Genomic DNA, 16,343 nt, shown 5'->3' on the forward strand with positions numbered 1-16,343 from the left:
ACACGCATAGGGTGTACACTTGGAAAAATGCACAAACACAAACACACGAATTTTCTTTTGCGTGTTACTCCCCCCACGGCCAGGTTACTAGAATCACGCTTCTGGTGCCTTTTTTGGAGGAAACTTGTTTCCGAAATGTTTGTTGTCATGTAATAACAGCTAAAAAAATAAGCCAAATTTTCTTGCGGAACCCGCACTCACTCCTCCCCTTTTCTGCTTTCCCTTCATGTGAGCTGTGTCCTGTTGGTCGTTTTTTGCCTTGTGCGGCATTCTGGGTTTTCTTTCTGATTTCCATTTGTTTTGGGCAAACATACCCACTTACGACATGACAATGATTTTTTTGTATTGGCTGCTATTGTCAATTACTGCGCCAACCGATCCCTAGATCTGCTTTCGGCAATGCGTTTATTTACTTTTTTTCTCATTCCCCCGTTCGACTGTCGATTTGCGATCTGGCTACATCCATTCTCTCTTCTCTTTTTTATTTTTTAATGCGGTGTGGGTTTCCGCCCATTGTTCGCTCGGTGCAGCCACCATGTCCGATGATCAATGGCTGTGTCGTGAGTGTGTGAAATTTTCTTTTTCGACTTGTGAAAAAAAGCAAGCCAAATAAGGGCAATTGCTCATAAAAATGGCAAAATAAGTCCATTTCGAGAGACTCGCTCGATTTGGTTGTTATTGCCGATCTCCCGCTGCTCTCCCGCACACCCAGCGGCTACGAATACCTGGCTAATGCGTAAGCGCAATGATCAAAATGCCCCCATTCTGTCTCCCCCTCTGCACCAAAATGGAAAAGTCCGTATATTACTCATGTCCTCTTATGGCTGTTGTTGATGTTGTTCTTGTACAACAAATACCTGCGCTTGGGCAAGGCTAATGTTAGTTCGTTTATCTGCTCTCCCCCATTCGTGCATTGTATGGTTGCTAGTCTATTTTTTATTTCTCTCACTCACAAAACATCCGATTCTACAGCCACTTTAGTCACCATATCCACTCACTGGCGCAATCTTTCAGCTGCAACTGCGAGCATTTTTGCTGCAACACAATCACTATTTACGATTGTTTTTCTTTTTAATATTTGGCCTGTCTTGTTTTGCTTTTATAACAGCCTTCCCCCCATACCTCCGCAATTTCCCAAAGGTCTTGCGCACTATTCATCCAGTCACTGCAGCGAAGTGATACATTTCTGTAACATTTTTGGCAGACAGAGGGGTGTCAACAATAACTTGTCTATTGTCCTTTTTAAACCTTTCCCCCCCGACCCTGCACACTCCTTTTACTCGTGCATCCGCTGGAATATCCCGCCTTATCGGCTACGTGAGTATCCTGGAATAAATTTGCATCGTGTCTTGCTCCGTCTAGCAGCACTTTTTGCTTTTGATTTCTCTTGTTGGGTATTTTTCTTTTTTATGTTCCAGTTATTTTCAGGTATTTTACTTTTCAAAAATGGGGTCTCCCTTTTCCGCCCATTTTCTTTTTTCTACCTGTGTTGTTAAACGTAACGAGCGAATAACCAAATCAGCGATAAAGTTATTCGTATAGATGTTATGCATACACGAACAACAATCATTTTCCACAGAGGAAAAGTGGTGGTTAGGCGAGAGAAAAGTATACTTTTGTCTGTTTTGAGCCCTCTCATGCGGTCAAAAGCCATCTTTTGGCCACCAGCCTTTTCTCATCAGTGTCAGTTCCTTGATTCCTTCTTTTTTAAATCAGTCAGAGCATGCCAACACAGACTTTTAATGTTTTTTGTGCGACCAAGCACTTTTCTCCCAACAATAACGACTTCCTGTGTGTTTATGCGTCCATCATCTCGTCATTGTTTTTTATCTGTGATAAATTCATAACTCTGCGCACGCACGCATGTGTGTGTGCGCGGTATCTTTGTGCTCTTTTATTTACTATTTACATTTTTACCTTATTGGCGGGTGATAGTCTGCAACAGCAAAAGGCTACGTACTAAATTTTTTGTTTTTCGCTTTATTTTTCTGAAACTTGCTTTTTTTCGTTGATCCGTGTAGTAAATGTCCGACGACAAGCCTGAAAGCCCAGCGACTCCAGAAACAATCGACAAAACTACCATCAGTACTGCAGACACCTCAGACATCATTTATACAACGCCAGATAGCTCTCCAACAGAACAAATGCGTACGACAACCACATCAGCCAATATGAGTGCCGAAGCCATTGCGGCCACACCGGCAGTCATAAACGGTAACTCTAATTCAGCTACTGCTCAAAAGGTGAGCAGCGCCAGCGGCACGTCGATGAGCCCCAGCCCGTCCCTAATAACAACGGCAGTAGAGACGACATCTGTTGAAGCATGTGCCGATTCTGTGCAGCCAAACAAAGCGGGCCACAGCCTGAGCCAGATCTCGGCCGGTAATGGCATGCAGGTCGATCACAATGCCCAGTACCCAGTTGGTACCATAGTCCGGCAGCCCAGCTCGCGCGGACCGGGCGGCGCCAGGACATCAACACGTACCGGGCCACTCAGGCAGTTACTGCCACAGGAATATCTCGACGATCAGCTTGCAGCGCACGAAAGAGGATCGCATGACCAGAGCTACAACTTGCAGGCTGTCAGCGAGATTGGTTCTAACTCGCCAGGCATGGACTCTGGGGTTGTCGGTGCAGATGTCCGGTCTGTCCATCACCATCACCAGAGGTCACTCTCGTCATCGAGCCTTGTGAATCATCAGCAGCAATTTGCCTTCAGCAGCCCGGCCCGGGCAGAAGACATGCTCCCGGTCAGTACGCGTCGCACAGAGCTTTCTGGCGTCCATCAGATCCACCATTTGGCGGATCCGCTGGATGAGCGTACGTCGAATCCCTTCGTCGACTCGCCCGAGTATCCGAATAGCCCCTCGTTTAGCCACCAGGCCGAGGAGGAAGACATCCGTATGTCCGAGACACCGCCACCCGGGGACAACGAAAGCTTGAAGGGCGACTCGGAATACTACCGCCATGGATCGTTCGACGAGTACCCGGGCGACTACTCGCGGGGCAGAGTGTTCAGGCAGGATATGCCGCCGCATGCCTACGATATTGACCAACACATTCATCATGGGTCGCGGTCGAGCACGTCGCCGGAGGGCACCGAGTCTGAGATGAACCGGAAGGAGGGCGTAACAATGCCTGCAAAGTCCGCAGTTCTCTATCATGCCGGGTATAACTCGGGGCGCGGCGCCGTTTGGCGGTTCTTTCGCGTTGTCGAGGCGCGTGTCTCTGGAAATACGGACCGCGCCGAGTGTTTGCTCTGCAAAAAGCGCATGCTGGGAAAGTCAGCGGACATGAAAAAACACATTGTCATTGGGTGCCCAAATCGCCGCGACATCTCGGACGACATGCGGCCGATCTTGAGATCGTCAAGGCTGAGCTGGACAACCCAAAGAAGCGTGCCAAGCGTAACTCAAATACTCCAATTGTTATGCGCCCTGACGGTACCTTTGGTCCTGAGATCTCAGCGTACAACTCTTCTTACTCTGATATCTCGCCTATTCCATCGACCATGCAGGTGGCGTCGAGCAGCCAGCAGCCGCACAACAGGATGCCGGCGTACGCCCGGCCTTACGAGTACCCTAGCGAACCACATAGATCAGCCAAGATGGCCAAGTACTCGAGGGGCCCGATGCGCGGTGCAAATGGCGGCCCGCACGTGGACAGCCCTGGTATGGGTCAGGGCGGTCCTGGTGCCGGGCCAGAGCGCGCCATGCACTATAGCCCGCTGATGCACAGTCACCAGCACTCGGCCATGCCCGTTCCGGCTCAGCAGGCTCAGCACCCTCGCTCGCAGTCGGGCAACCCCCCTATGCCTATGCGGATGAGGTCGCCGGAGCAGGCTGCAAGTTATGGGCCCCGCCACGCAGGGGCACCTAACACGCCGCACCTGCAGCTTCCGATGCCGTCCCATCAGGGGATACAACAGGGTGGGTTGGCACCGCACCAGTCCCAGTCCCAGTCCCAGTCCCAGTCCCAGCAGCCGCTGCCGCAGCCGCAGCCGGCGCGGCCTTCATCGCAGGTTCTGCATCAGCAGCAAATGCGCAGCCACGGCATGGGGCCGCCGCCAGCGCACCAGTCTCAGCAACCGCGCTTCTACTCGTCTGGGCAGCAGGGCGGGCAGGGGCCACCGCCAGCGTCGCAGCAGCAGTATCCTGCGGGTCACCACAGCAGCCAGATCCCTCGGCAGGGAAATTCCGGGCAGGCGTCAACAGGGCCATTGCAACCAAAGCAGGGACAGGCCCAGCAGCAGCCGTCTCAGCACTTGCAATCGTCGCCCAGAATAGTTCCAGGCGGCGTGCCATACAATCGACTCAAGGTCAAGCTGCAGCAGCGCATCCCAGTGTTTGGCGTGTGGTTGTCGATCCCCAGCCCGGTGACAGCGCGCATGTTGGCGCAGCAGGGCTTTGACTGGGCGTGTATCGACATGGAGCACACGCCGACTAACCCGGCGCTGATGTCCGAGATGATCGCGGCGGTGGCCAGCAGCGGTACCTGCACGCCGATTGTGCGCGTACCGTCGCACTCCCCTGAGTGGTTCAAGTGGGCGCTCGATGCAGGCGCACAGGGAATCATCGTCCCAATGGTCAACACAGCCGAGGAAATGCGCAACGCAGAGCAAATGTGCCGGTACCCGCCGCTTGGCAAACGATCGATGGGCGCATTCCTTGCCCCCGGAATGTTCAACCTGCGCGGACCGCGCGCGATGAACGAGTATATTGAGCGCGCGAGCAGGGATATTTTGGTGATTCCGCAGATTGAGTCTGCTGAGGGTGTCGCCAACCTGTCGGGTATTATCAAGGCTGGCGGCATGGACGCAATCTTTATTGGCCCTTACGATCTTAGTGCATCGATGAGAGCGGCCCAGCAGGATATTCCGTATCAGGATGCCCTGGCCCATGTTGAGAAGATTGCGCATGATAGCGACGTGCCTATTGGTATTTACGCTTCGTCCGGAATGACTGCGTGGAAAAAACTGAACGAAGGGTATACGATGCTGGTCGCCGCCAGCGACATTGACTGCCTTGCTTCATCGGCTGCTGAGAATTTAGACCGCGCGCGAGGTGATAATCGCCCGTATCGCTGAGCGAGAAAAATATATAAAGATGAGCCTCTGGGAGGCAAGGCAGGCTGCTCTTTTTATACTAATTTACCCACTTTTATATAATCTTTTTCATGCTTTTTCCTAATTTTTTTATGTTTTCAAAAACAGTTGTTTTTTATTATTATTATTAATTTCTTACATTAAATCTTTAAAGTCCCAGAAGCACAAGCCATTCAACAGTCTAGAGCTCTGCTTGGTCCTTGCCCACGCTTCCACTGCCTCATCTGTTCTAGTTTTCCGATTCGTCCTTGGCGACGCTTTCACTGCCACTATCCATCTGCTGCAAACTCTTCCTACGCACAGCACCTACAATGAACACCGTTCCGGCAAACAACGCCACCAGGGTCATTGCGTGGATCAGCGCAACATACTCAGCGTCACCAACGGGCATTCTCAACAGAGTATCCGTATCCTGCGCAATCTCCAATGCGCCAACCGGAGTCATCCCGAGTTCATCAAATAGCACCAGACGAACTCTTAGATTATCCAACATCCGGTTCCCACTCCTCCCCTCAGCGGTCTCCACAGCCGGACACACAATAGCGGCTATTGCCGGCAGCAGGGTAGTGTCCACATGGGTATTACCCGAGGGCTCACCATTGTACCCGACAGTGCGCACGCGGTGAACAGGAGGTAGGCGGTATCGCGCATGCACGGGTATAACAGCATTAAGGTCTGTGAGCCGCGGGTACTGTGAGACCACAAGTACGCTGCCCCAATTAGGCATGGACTCCGCGGGCTTCTCCAGCTCAACCGGCCCAAAATGAAGATATCCCATACCCAACTGCCCACGCACCTCTTGAAGCTGGTACGGGTCGAAAAAGTACGTTGGTGGGAGAAATACCAGAAGCTCAATGCGGCAGGTGCCGGAGCTCAAGTGTGCGCTGGTGAGGTCTGCGTGTGCGGAAATCCGCAGGCTTGGATGGAACGAGGCAAAATCCTGTGTGCGCTGTGTTACGAGGCCGGCCGGCTGCGTCGACGTGTCGTGTTGCGCGTAGAACAAGCCGGGTATATCCAATGGCGCGGGTTTCTTTTGGCCTGGGGCCATGGTGAAGGACGGCGACTCAGGGGTTGGTGCGATCCACGCCAGCTGCGAACTCGAGCCGCTCAGCGCGCTAATTGAAATGGCGGCCGACGGGTGTAGGAGGGAGATGGTCTGGATAGCCACTTTGATGAAGCCCTGGGGAGTGCGGCGCAGCCGTACTTCGATGCGGTGGTTGTCGAGCCAGCTCAGGCCCTTGTGTGAGACATGGGCAGTGGGGAGGGCACGGAGGATGTGGCCGGAGGAGCCGGTGACAAAGTGCATCAGGTCCAGGCGGCTGCCCTGGTGGCCGTCGAGGGAACGGCTGTCCGGGAATTCTTGGAAATAGTAGATACTGGACTGCGCCGCATCAATGAACGACTCTGGGCCGAGCCCACCGCCGACTGCGTTTCGCCGCCCACGCTATCACCCTCGTCAAATCACCTTCGTCAAAATCACCCTTGTTCTCCAGATCCGCCAGCATAGATGGCTGGGACCCGGCCTCCGCCCACTTGTCTTCGTTGCCTGCGCCATAGCCAGCCTTGGGCATCCATCCCATAAACACCGACATCCATTTGCGCATACGCTCACGCACCAATGCCCTCTCATCAGCATTCATCCCTGGAACGCCCGTCGCCATAACATGAATCCCACAGTACTCTAGTTTGCGCGGCGGCATAAACGGCGCCGGCGGCAAATATATTCTCTCCCGACACATCTCCGAACTCAAAACAAAGCGCACCTCATCCATGCCCTCTGCCCATAATGGCATGTCAAGCTGATCAACGATGGATTCGTAGTTCCACACGTGCCAGCTGCCGCCCACCGTCGTGACATTCCATCCCAAGGTGGAGTTTTCTGATGATTGGGTTGCGCGGACTTTGATGTTTTGCCCGTAGATGACGTGGTCTTCGGTTTCTGAAAGAAATGCTCCTAGGGATGAAGAGCTTTGGTCGGGCGATGGGTGGTACATGTTGGAGTGCGATAGCGAGGTGGCGAGTGGCGCACTGGTGCTGATAATGAGGAGACAGAGTGATAGTAGGCTGGAGGCCTGCAAGCAATGGCTTTTGCGCGCCATCGTTGATGCTTACTTGTTGCTGCTGCTGCTGTTTTTGTGCGTGGTTTTTTTAATGAAAACAATGGTCTACAAGGCATGGGGGATTGTCTCTCACACAGATTCAGAACGCTCAGCCCAGCAATCGAGCTGTGGCGATTGTTGGGCGCATACTGTAATATATGGGTTTATATCACGCACACAAAAAGCTATATGACCACATATTGCATTCTTTTTTTGCTTTTGTTTTTGTATTTCAAAGCCCAAAAATATAAATAAAAAATGTATTTTTGAAATACACATATGTTGCCCTGCCCTGCCCTGTCCAGCAACTAGTGATGTCGTCATAGTACGCCTGGACATATGCTTGGGCAGCTGGAGCAGCGTATTTTTTCATTTTCCAAGTGCAAATTACTCCTATCAATCGGACATTGTCTTGGATTTTGCCAATTTTCCCACCGTCTGACAAATGACGTTGTGAATAATACTCTCCCCCCAATAAAAATACATGTACAATTTTAAAAGAAAAATAAGAAAATAAAATAAAATAAAAGATGCGATGGCTGCCAAAACAAATAAAGCAAAGCATCATGTTTTTTTTGTAAATCAGTATTTTCGTTCTGAAAACGGCTAGTCTATAAAGGAAATCTAGTCGAGAAAATTGTTGTTTGGATTTACTTGTCCTAAGAAGGGGGGAAAGCAACGAGTGAAAAGAGGTTACAAGCACGATATCATTTGCCTTTTTTTGTATGTCAAAGTCAACTGTTAAAAAAATGTCAGGTCTCATGTTTATGTTTATGTTCATGTTCATGTTCATGTTATTGTAATTGTGTAATGCAATTAGAAGGAAAAAATAAGCATGACTTTGCCTACCGCGGATACAAAAAAATTAAGAATACAGAATACATTGGCGTAGCAGCAAGCAGCTAAACCCATTCAACCTCAACCTCGCGATTTCAGGTGATTGCAAGCACACGGCAATTTTAGACCAGTCATGAGGGAGGAATAAAGGAGAGAAAATTCAAGAAAATTTAACGACTACTTTCTTGATATACTCTATTTTTTTTTTGAACTGCACCCAACCCCATCCTGCTATATTTTCAATTTCCTACTCCCTCAGCGGTCCTTTTTTCTCTTCTGCTTTTTTCAGCTTTTTTTTTAAATTATTGTATAAATTGATTATACCTGCGCAAGTTACTCTGTCGTCTTTGGTCGGGCCACCGCAACCTCTACTTTTCCTGCCATTTATTTCTCATTTTCACCTTTTTCAGTGCCGCGTCTGTCGTGGAAGAAAACAGGAAGCGATACCATTGTTTATTTCTTTTTTACTCTCGTATATTCATTTTCTGCATATTCATTCTGTACATTTTATTCTTTTTCTGCTAGTCGGTACGCATCTGTATCAAGACAGTAATTTTTCAGTACAGTTGCTTAGCTTTCTAAAAGCGAGCAGGCTTGATTTTTAGGTAGCTCTCCTTTTTTTGATAAAGAGCCAACTTAAACACACGATACAAAAAAAAGGTATGTGGTTTGACAACAATCTTTGTCCAAAATTATTCATGTCCCTGCGTCTAGTTGTAACTAACACACACGTAAACACTAATATGCTTACACAAACAAATCCAAAACCAAACAAAATGGCATTCACTGTATCGGGTGATGAGATCATGTGCATGTCTGCCTCGATAAAAAGTTTACTGCTCATCCATTCCCAGCTGTGCTTCCAAGCTCGAACGGCAAATATCCTTTGCTCTAAATAAACCAAATCCCATGTTTGTGCTTTGGTGTATATGTATCTGCATCTATCGTTGCCACATCTTCTGACTGAGGACTTTAACCCTGTCGTTTTTTTGCTTTTAAGGGAAATTAAAAAAGAGCGCTCAAGTCCAAACTTCATTTTATCAAAAATTTCCCACATATCATCCGTGCACAAAAGAAAAATAGATACATGTCACAAGCACATGGACAAATAAAAAGCCGCTCTTTTTTTACCATTTCAATTGTGAATATGACAAAAAGAATGACGAAAAGAAGCTATCATCAAGGTTGCCGCAAATGAGGCTGCGCATGCCCCCTCTCCATTTCTTTCGCCTGGCCTGTGCTCAAATTCACATTTATTTATTTTCGCGCCAGTATTTTATTTGTTTTAATTGGCCGCCTGCCTGCACTCGTTTTTCTTCTTATTTTGAAAATTAAACTATGCCTGCCTGGTCTGCTTGCTGGAGCTAGAGCCAGAGCTAGATCCATTTCTGGGCCCTTCTCCCCTCCCTTTGATAAGGACCACCGACTCCCTTTCATTGCTGCCAATACTACATCCTCACTCTCAATCCATTGGCAAGCAAGTGGCTTGAAATAGCAGAAAAAAGATACACTGAAATCCAACCAACCAACCAACCAACAAGCATAAAAAAAGTCACATTTTTTTTGGGGGGGGAAGGAGCATCCTTTTATCGGTGCAATCGAATATTTGCAGTTTTTTCTCGCCGTTTTTCAATGGACCAAAGCAAAAGCAAAGGCGACTAAATAAAAATAATAAAAAACCTTTATTTTCTCCTGCTTTCTGAGGGTTTTTTATTTTGACACTTTGTTACTTTTCTTCGTTCTTTGTTTATTTCTAATTTCGTGTGCGCATTTATGAGTCTGTGTGTTCACTGACAAAACTTCCCCCCCACCCCCCCTTTTCTTTATTTTTATTATCAACCAACATAGCGTTAGTTGCCGGCGCGCAGAGTGATGAATATGAAGCACACTACTATGGACTTGGCAGGGTTTTTGGCCAATGCTCCGTTGCTGTTCAGCGAAGAGGCAACAACAGACGACGAGATTGAACCCGACATAACTCACGGATCGCACGGCGGAGCCATCCGGCGCTTTGGCTTTGAAAACGGCGACAAGCTCTCATGCATCCGCTGGGACTCGCGCTTCCACATCACATCGACCGACATTATCCGGGCGCTGGTGCACCGGTTCCAGGATATCCACCGCCCCGTGGTCAACATGAAGAAGTTCGAGGAAGGCGTCTTCAGCGACCTGCGCAGTCTCAAGCCAGGGGTTGCCGCGCGACTGGAGCCCCCGCGCTCGGAGTTCCTCGAGCTCCTTTATAAGCAACACTGTGTGCGCACGCAGAAGAAGCAGAAGGTGTTTTACTGGGAACTGGTGCCCCATGATATGCTGTTCCGTGAGGCCCTGGAGCGCGACCTTAAGCGTGAGGCGATGGGCGCGAGGCCAACTACGAAGACTGCTGAGGATGTGGATCCTAAGGCTATTGTGGTTATTGGTGGTGTTGAGCTGCCCTTGTCTGTTCCGCCGACGCTTGCTGTGCACCCACATACGGCTGCGGAGATGTCGGATGGATCTGTAGCAACGTCGCCTGCCTTGCGAGTGTCAAACGCGCAGGTGTCTTTGTCGGGACATGCTATCCCTGCCCTTGCTTCTGCTTCTTCTGCTTCCTCCCCGCCTTTGATAGTGCTGGCGTGGCTGCTGCAGCGATTCCTGCCTCTGGTGGGCTTGCGGATAATAATATTGCGTCTTCAGTGCTGTCTTTAGTCTCGATGGTATCATCGGCACATGGCGATGATGTCGATGGGCATGCTGTTGGATATCCCGAAAGCAGCAGCAGCAGTGGTGGCGCTGGATTGACGGACTCTTCGGATATATTGCAGTTTGTAAGCCACCGACAGTCGCAGCAGCAAGCCGCAGCCCCTGTGTCGGCCCCAGCAGTCATGTTGCGCACAGACGACTTTGACAGCCAGCAGATGCACCAGTACATCAACCAGAATCAGTCAGCTGTCGGGATATCCAGTCAGGGATTCTCGGGTCTTGAGTTTTACGGCAACACCGGTGCCAGTCAGCCTTCACTGAGCGAGTATATTTCGGGCAAGGCAGCTTCAGTTGCCAGCGGCACCGAGAGCCAGTGCGGACAAGACCCTATGGCAACAACAGCAGCAGCAGCCGGCGATAACCAGGCGATTTTGATCAACTCATGCATGTCCGCCCCGATGAACGACAGCTGGACAGGGATGGATTTTCAGACATTGCGCAAGAAGGCTTCAGAGCTGCGGGCCAATTATAACGAGTACCAACCGACGCCAACGCCGCATCACTCCCCGAGAGTCGGAGCTGCTAATGGGCAGGGGCTTCTGGAGCTGCTGAGCTCTGATCCGAACGCGCTTGTCACAGTTGATAACATTGGCGGGTTTAACTGTTTGCTTGAGCAGATTTTGGCGGATGCTGGATGTATTCCAGAGGGCAGCTCGGCGCCAAGCTCGGCTGGTGTGGATGTTGTGGCAGGCAGTGGCGCTGTCGGCGCCAAGTTTTGGCTTGATAGTTTCCCGTTCACATCATTGACTCAGTCTCATGCTCAGGCTCAGGCTCAGGCTCAGGCTCAGGCTCAGGTCCAAGCACAGGCGCAACAGCAACATCAGCAGCAGCAGCAGCAGCAACAAATGCAACAGTCTCTGCCAAACCAGCTGACTCTTTGGGAGCAGCAGCAACAGCAGAACCAGCTCATGATTTGGAGACAACAGCAGCAGCAGTATCAGCAGCAACAGCAACAGCAACAGCAGCCGCTGTCCTCCGCCATTGTTAATGGTGGCCGCAGCGCTAGTGGCATGGGCGTGGGCTTGGGCATGGGTATGAATGTGAACATGGACGTCGACATGGGCAGCATAGCAAACAGCAACGGACAGGCGTCGTCGCCCTCAATGGCGTCGCTGATGAACTCACAGCATATCTCACCCGACCAGACGCCCAGGTCAGCCACTCTTATGCAGTTTGGCGGCGGCAGTGGCAGCTCGGCCCAAGGCCAGAACAGCATTTTTGGTGCTGGACAACAGATGATGATCGACAGCTTCAATGGCCTTCTTGCATCCGATAACGGCCTGGGGCCCCAATCCACCAACAATATACATGGTTCGGGCAACGCGGTTTCGGGGCTCTTTGCGCAGAGCTTCTTTCAACTTCAGCAACAGCAGCAGCAGCAGCAGCACCAACAACAACAACGGCAGCATGAGCAGTCGACAAACCCCATATTCATGTCAATGTTCAACTTTTCAAATTCGCCGGCGCCTATGGACGCTTCCGCTGGCAACCCTGGCACAGGCACGGGCTACGCCAATATACCTGACGCGTCAGCACCGTCGCCCTTTGCGATATCGTTGGCAGAAACACGCGCAAACGCCGACGACACGAGGTCGAGCGAGGCCATCAGGCAACTCTGGATGACAAACCAGCCCAGTAACGCGTCAACACCCCGCTCCACACGCCTGTCGCGCTTCCACCCGTACCTCAAGACCATGGTCCGCATTGCTCATCGTAACTCGCCAACACTGATGAACCGTGACCCCAACACGACCAACCCTACCATAGCTGCAGCGGCGGTCAATGTCCTGGCCGCCAAGCTCAATCGAGACCAAACAACTGCATTCACAGCTGCCATCAACGCCTCTGGCTCTGGATCTGGATCTGGATCTGACCCCGCTGGTGATGCTATGGCGAAACAGAATTTTGGCCATGATAGCCAGTTCGCCAATAGTAAGGGCGCATCAAACGGCGCGTCTGGTGCGCCCGTTGCGTTCCCGGCCGTTGCTCAGAAGAAGTTTGGCGGCAAACCTCTGGCGCCGGCAGTCTCCTCTCAGCGCGGCGTTGATTCTGCTGCAGGTCGCTCGGAGGTTCTCAGCAAGCAGTTTGCTAGCAACAGCGACAACACAGACGATGACCCTGACCAGCCACGGCGCTATGTCTGCGAGTATGTTGGATGCAGCAAGCAGTTCAAGCGGCAGGAGCATTTGAAGCGTCATTTTCGTGTCCACACTGGCGAGCGGCCATACAAGTGCCCGTCGGCTGGGTGCGACAAGGGTTTTGCGCGGATGGACAATCTCAACCAACACATTCGCACGCATGTTAATCGGAAGGCTGGCAACAGGCGGCCGAGCGCCAGTATGGTCGAAAGTATAGGCCAGCAGCAGAATCAAAACCAGAGTACCGCGGCTTCGTCGGAAATAATGGACGGCAGTTCTGAAATTTCCCAGATGATGTCAGCTGTTTCTTTGCCTTTGTCTTCGGGAATGGCGCCGGCGTCGTTGGCGGAGCACGGTTATTTGGTGTCCGGGCCTGACAACGGACTGTCTTTGTTTCAACAAGGCGTAGCGCGCGCCGTTGAAAGCGCTGCGAAAAAAACAGAGCTGGGCAGCCTGCAAGATCAGTCTACATCTGCTGGTGCCTTGGCCACGAACACCAACACCGCGACCATCCTCGCCAGCCGCAATTCACTCATGGCAGGTGATTCTGAGGGCAACATGCCTATAGCGCGCATGTCCATGGCTGACGAGCTTCCAGGAAACAACGGAGTTGACCAGCAGCAGCAGCAGCAGAATCGGCAATTGCTATCGCCGTCGATAGGAAACAACAGCGTGACAATGCTGCGCAAGCTATCCAAGGAGAACCGCCTTCGCAACATGGCATGGATACCAGCGGGAGTCAGTGGTGAGGCGACGGGTGCCAATGGCAAAGGCGTGCAGTCATCGCTGTTCAGGCCAGATACAACATCATCTTTTGGCGCGGGCGCGCTGGCATCTGCTGCCAATATTGGGTTTGGTGGAGTTGGTAGCAATGCCTTTGTTTTTTCGCCGGATTTGCGGCCAATGCATGGAGCAGAGCAGACGGATAGCACGGAGCCCAGCATGTCTGGAATTAACAACATTTGGCTGGCATCCTTCTTGTCTCATCAACAGCAGCAGCAGCAGCAACAGGCCCAGGAGGAGAGTGCGACAAGTGATAGTGTTAACACCTTGGCGCAGCCTGTTGGCTTCACGATGCCAGCGGACAGCTTTGGATACAATAGAAAACACATTGCTGTCTCTGCCTCTGCCCTGCCCCTGCCGCCAGTATTGGCAGCAGCAGCGGAAGCATAATTGGCAGTAATCACGGCGGCAGCTGCTCGCGGTCGCTTAAACGCCACTTGGGTGATGAGTATGATGGCGATGATGTTTCAATGTCTGGTAATGCTGCGCGTCGTTCAATGAGCGCTTCTGGAGATGAAATGGCTGACGGGCATGCGAGCAAATTTGTCCGGTCGAGTATTGCTTCTAGATCACACTTGGCGCCAGTATAATAACAAAAATAAACCCACTGACTCTTACCAACATAATTCAACCTCGTACAATTGTTTTTTTCTTTCCTTTATTTCTTCACATTTTCACATTTCACATTTTTATTATTTTGATTTTTCTTTATTGATATTTTTTATTCGGGCATTTATAGTGACATGATTCAACATGTGTAACTATTGGTGTTGAAGAAAGAAAAAAGGGTGGGAGGATGATAGTTACGCTAAATGCACTTGTTTTTAATGAGAAGACACAGCAATGCGATTACCAGTATATGTGCCGACATCAGTCCATATGTAGATCCGGCGGCATCGTTTATATAGATGACTCTGTCGTCGCATGGTGGGGGCTGACGGTGATGGTAATAACCGTCGTTATTGTCTCTGTTATAGTCGTAATCGTCACGGTCGTTCCAGCGCGTCTGGACAGTGGTGAGCAACGAGAGAAGCATAATGCAAAACGTACGAGTGACTGACATGGGGAATAATTATTGAATTAAGAGGAAATAATAAATACATGTATCTTGTGTTAATGGAATTTGGAGGGAGGGGATAACGGCATGTATTTATTTGTGTATAAATAATGTATTATTGTATAAATGTTTATTGAAATTGTATTTTTTATTTTAAAAATGCGGTTGTAGTGGGGGGGTATGTCAATATGCATTGTGATTTAGTTTGGTTTGGATCTTTTGAAATACTTTTTTCTATTTGTTTGGTTGAGTGATAAGGTGTGACATATCTTTTCGTGTGAAAGACTCCTGCGAGAGCAAGTGCATGAGACAAAAGATAAAGTGGGGGGAGATACATTAATATAAATTGCTGTTTTTTTATTTTTGTTTATATTTAATCATTTTTGTTCAGAGAAAAGTAATATATATAACGAAAATGAAATCAGTCCATGGTATCCTCCTGGTTGCCTGCAATTGCAGGGCGGGACGATGTCTGTGGGGCAAACATCGAGTTAACAATATCAAAGAGCGACTGTTGGCGCTGGACAACCACGCCAAAGAACTTCTCAGCCACAGCATCCATCAAATCATGCACAACACCGGCATTAACACCAAATGAATTCTCATACTCCCTACGCAAAAGCCCCAGAATCCTAGCAGAATCTGACCTCGGCGACCCATCGGACCTCTCGACAGTCAAGAGCACCAATTGGACAAAATTAACCTGCTCATGCGCACCACTGACATAGTAAACGGGTCCGATCTTGGATACCAGCGAGGGCTTGGACTTGTCCACAAGAATTTCTGGGAATGCCGCGGACATGCGTGAAATAAATGCGCGCCAGCAGAAACACGCGGCATCGTACCACCCAAGCGCCAAATACTTGAGAACACCACGGGCAATAAAAAGCCCATAATCCCTTGCGTCCGTCTCCTGCGCCCACCCAAACAACATACTCCCAAGCGCCGCGGGACTCTCCACGGTGCCAACCAAATAATGCCCCTCCGCCTCCTTATACAAGCCCCTGAGGCGCAAAACACCGGCAACAAAGTGATGCATCTGCTCGTCACCCCTCCCGCCATCCACCTTAACAGTCCATTGAATGGCGGATTCAAAAAGACGAGTGTAATTTTCCTTTGCGTGAGCGAGTTTTTCGAAAATATCATACACCCTGTCCTTGTTCTCCTGCGTCACCGGGAGTTTGTTTTCCGCGTAGATGCTTATTAGAAGAGTGGTGAGGTCGGAGACGCTGTTCCACTGGCTGTATTGGCAGAGCTCGAGGGCTCCGAGGTAGAGGAATTCGAGTGCGCGTTGGTGGTTTTTTTGCTTGAGGAGGCGCATGCTGAGCGCACGAAGCTCCTGGTGGCTCTCGTAGTAGTTGCCCGAGGTTAGGTTCTCGCGGAGGCTATTCAGGAAGCGGTCGGTGCGCGCATTTGCTGCAGACATTTTGCTGGCTGGCTATTGGGGATTAGAATGTAGATGAGGTTGTGGAAATAAAAGGGAAAAAAAGAAGTTTTACAGAAACAAGAGAAAGAGGAAAAGCGAGTATTTTATTTTTTGGGATCACCTCATCCCAGCAAAAATAAAATTAAAAGGCAGTCCGGCC

The 16,343-nt window shown here is 50.2% G+C and overlaps 7 protein-coding genes across 7 annotated transcripts; 4 read left to right on the forward strand and 3 right to left on the reverse strand.

The window, feature by feature from the left end:
* Positions 1 to 1,760: 1,760 nt before the first annotated feature.
* Positions 1,761 to 3,969, forward strand: BX661DRAFT_53366 (uncharacterized protein). The gene has a single exon (XM_051539240.1). It carries the CDS (start codon positions 2,025 to 2,027, stop codon positions 3,729 to 3,731), a length of 1,707 nt encoding a protein of 568 aa, XP_051389910.1. The 5' UTR covers positions 1,761 to 2,024; the 3' UTR covers positions 3,732 to 3,969.
* An 85-nt stretch (positions 3,970 to 4,054) lies between these two features.
* BX661DRAFT_145126 (Pyruvate/Phosphoenolpyruvate kinase-like domain-containing protein) lies at positions 4,055 to 5,086 on the forward strand (the record flags this gene model as incomplete). Its single annotated transcript, XM_051533093.1, has 1 exon — positions 4,055 to 5,086. The coding sequence occupies one exon, from the start codon at positions 4,055 to 4,057 to the stop codon at positions 5,084 to 5,086; it is 1,032 nt and encodes a 343-aa protein (XP_051389911.1).
* A 118-nt stretch (positions 5,087 to 5,204) lies between these two features.
* BX661DRAFT_53359 (uncharacterized protein) lies at positions 5,205 to 6,717 on the reverse strand. The gene has a single exon (XM_051539239.1). It carries the CDS (start codon positions 6,408 to 6,410, stop codon positions 5,334 to 5,336), a length of 1,077 nt encoding a protein of 358 aa, XP_051389912.1. The 5' UTR covers positions 6,411 to 6,717; the 3' UTR covers positions 5,205 to 5,333.
* Positions 6,718 to 8,324: 1,607 nt separating this feature from the next.
* Positions 8,325 to 9,197, reverse strand: BX661DRAFT_53494 (uncharacterized protein). Its single transcript, XM_051539241.1, has one exon. It carries the CDS (start codon positions 9,095 to 9,097, stop codon positions 8,642 to 8,644), a length of 456 nt encoding a protein of 151 aa, XP_051389913.1. The 5' UTR covers positions 9,098 to 9,197; the 3' UTR covers positions 8,325 to 8,641.
* Positions 9,198 to 10,065: 868 nt separating this feature from the next.
* Positions 10,066 to 10,422, forward strand: BX661DRAFT_125943 (transcription factor, STE-like protein; the record flags this gene model as incomplete). Its single annotated transcript, XM_051532457.1, has 1 exon — positions 10,066 to 10,422. A coding segment is annotated over one exon (357 nt), but the record flags the coding sequence as incomplete, so codon positions are not given.
* Positions 10,423 to 12,908: 2,486 nt separating this feature from the next.
* BX661DRAFT_126748 (uncharacterized protein) lies at positions 12,909 to 13,079 on the forward strand (the record flags this gene model as incomplete). The annotated part of the gene is made up of 1 exon (XM_051532475.1): positions 12,909 to 13,079. A coding segment is annotated over one exon (171 nt), but the record flags the coding sequence as incomplete, so codon positions are not given.
* Positions 13,080 to 15,103: 2,024 nt separating this feature from the next.
* On the reverse strand, positions 15,104 to 16,270 carry BX661DRAFT_53515 (uncharacterized protein). The gene has a single exon (XM_051539242.1). The coding sequence runs from the start codon at positions 16,181 to 16,183 to the stop codon at positions 15,179 to 15,181; it is 1,005 nt and encodes a 334-aa protein (XP_051389916.1). The 5' UTR covers positions 16,184 to 16,270; the 3' UTR covers positions 15,104 to 15,178.
* Between the last annotated feature and the right edge of the window lie 73 nt (positions 16,271 to 16,343).

This window comes from Kickxella alabastrina (genome assembly GCF_025024165.1).
Source record: "Kickxella alabastrina strain RSA 675 chromosome Unknown BX661scaffold_20, whole genome shotgun sequence".
Taxonomy (NCBI): Eukaryota; Fungi; Kickxellomycota; class Kickxellomycetes; order Kickxellales; family Kickxellaceae; genus Kickxella; species Kickxella alabastrina.

Excerpts from the sequence above, each read along its gene's own strand:
- BX661DRAFT_53359 (XM_051539239.1), bottom strand. The coding sequence starts at position 6,410 with ATGCACTTTGTCACCGGCTCCTCCGGCCACATCCTCCGTGCCCTCCCC.
- BX661DRAFT_53515 (XM_051539242.1), bottom strand. The coding sequence starts at position 16,183 with ATGTCTGCAGCAAATGCGCGCACCGACCGCTTCCTGAATAGCCTCCGC.
- BX661DRAFT_53366 (XM_051539240.1), top strand. The coding sequence starts at position 2,025 with ATGTCCGACGACAAGCCTGAAAGCCCAGCGACTCCAGAAACAATCGAC.
- BX661DRAFT_53494 (XM_051539241.1), bottom strand. The coding sequence starts at position 9,097 with ATGTGGGAAATTTTTGATAAAATGAAGTTTGGACTTGAGCGCTCTTTT.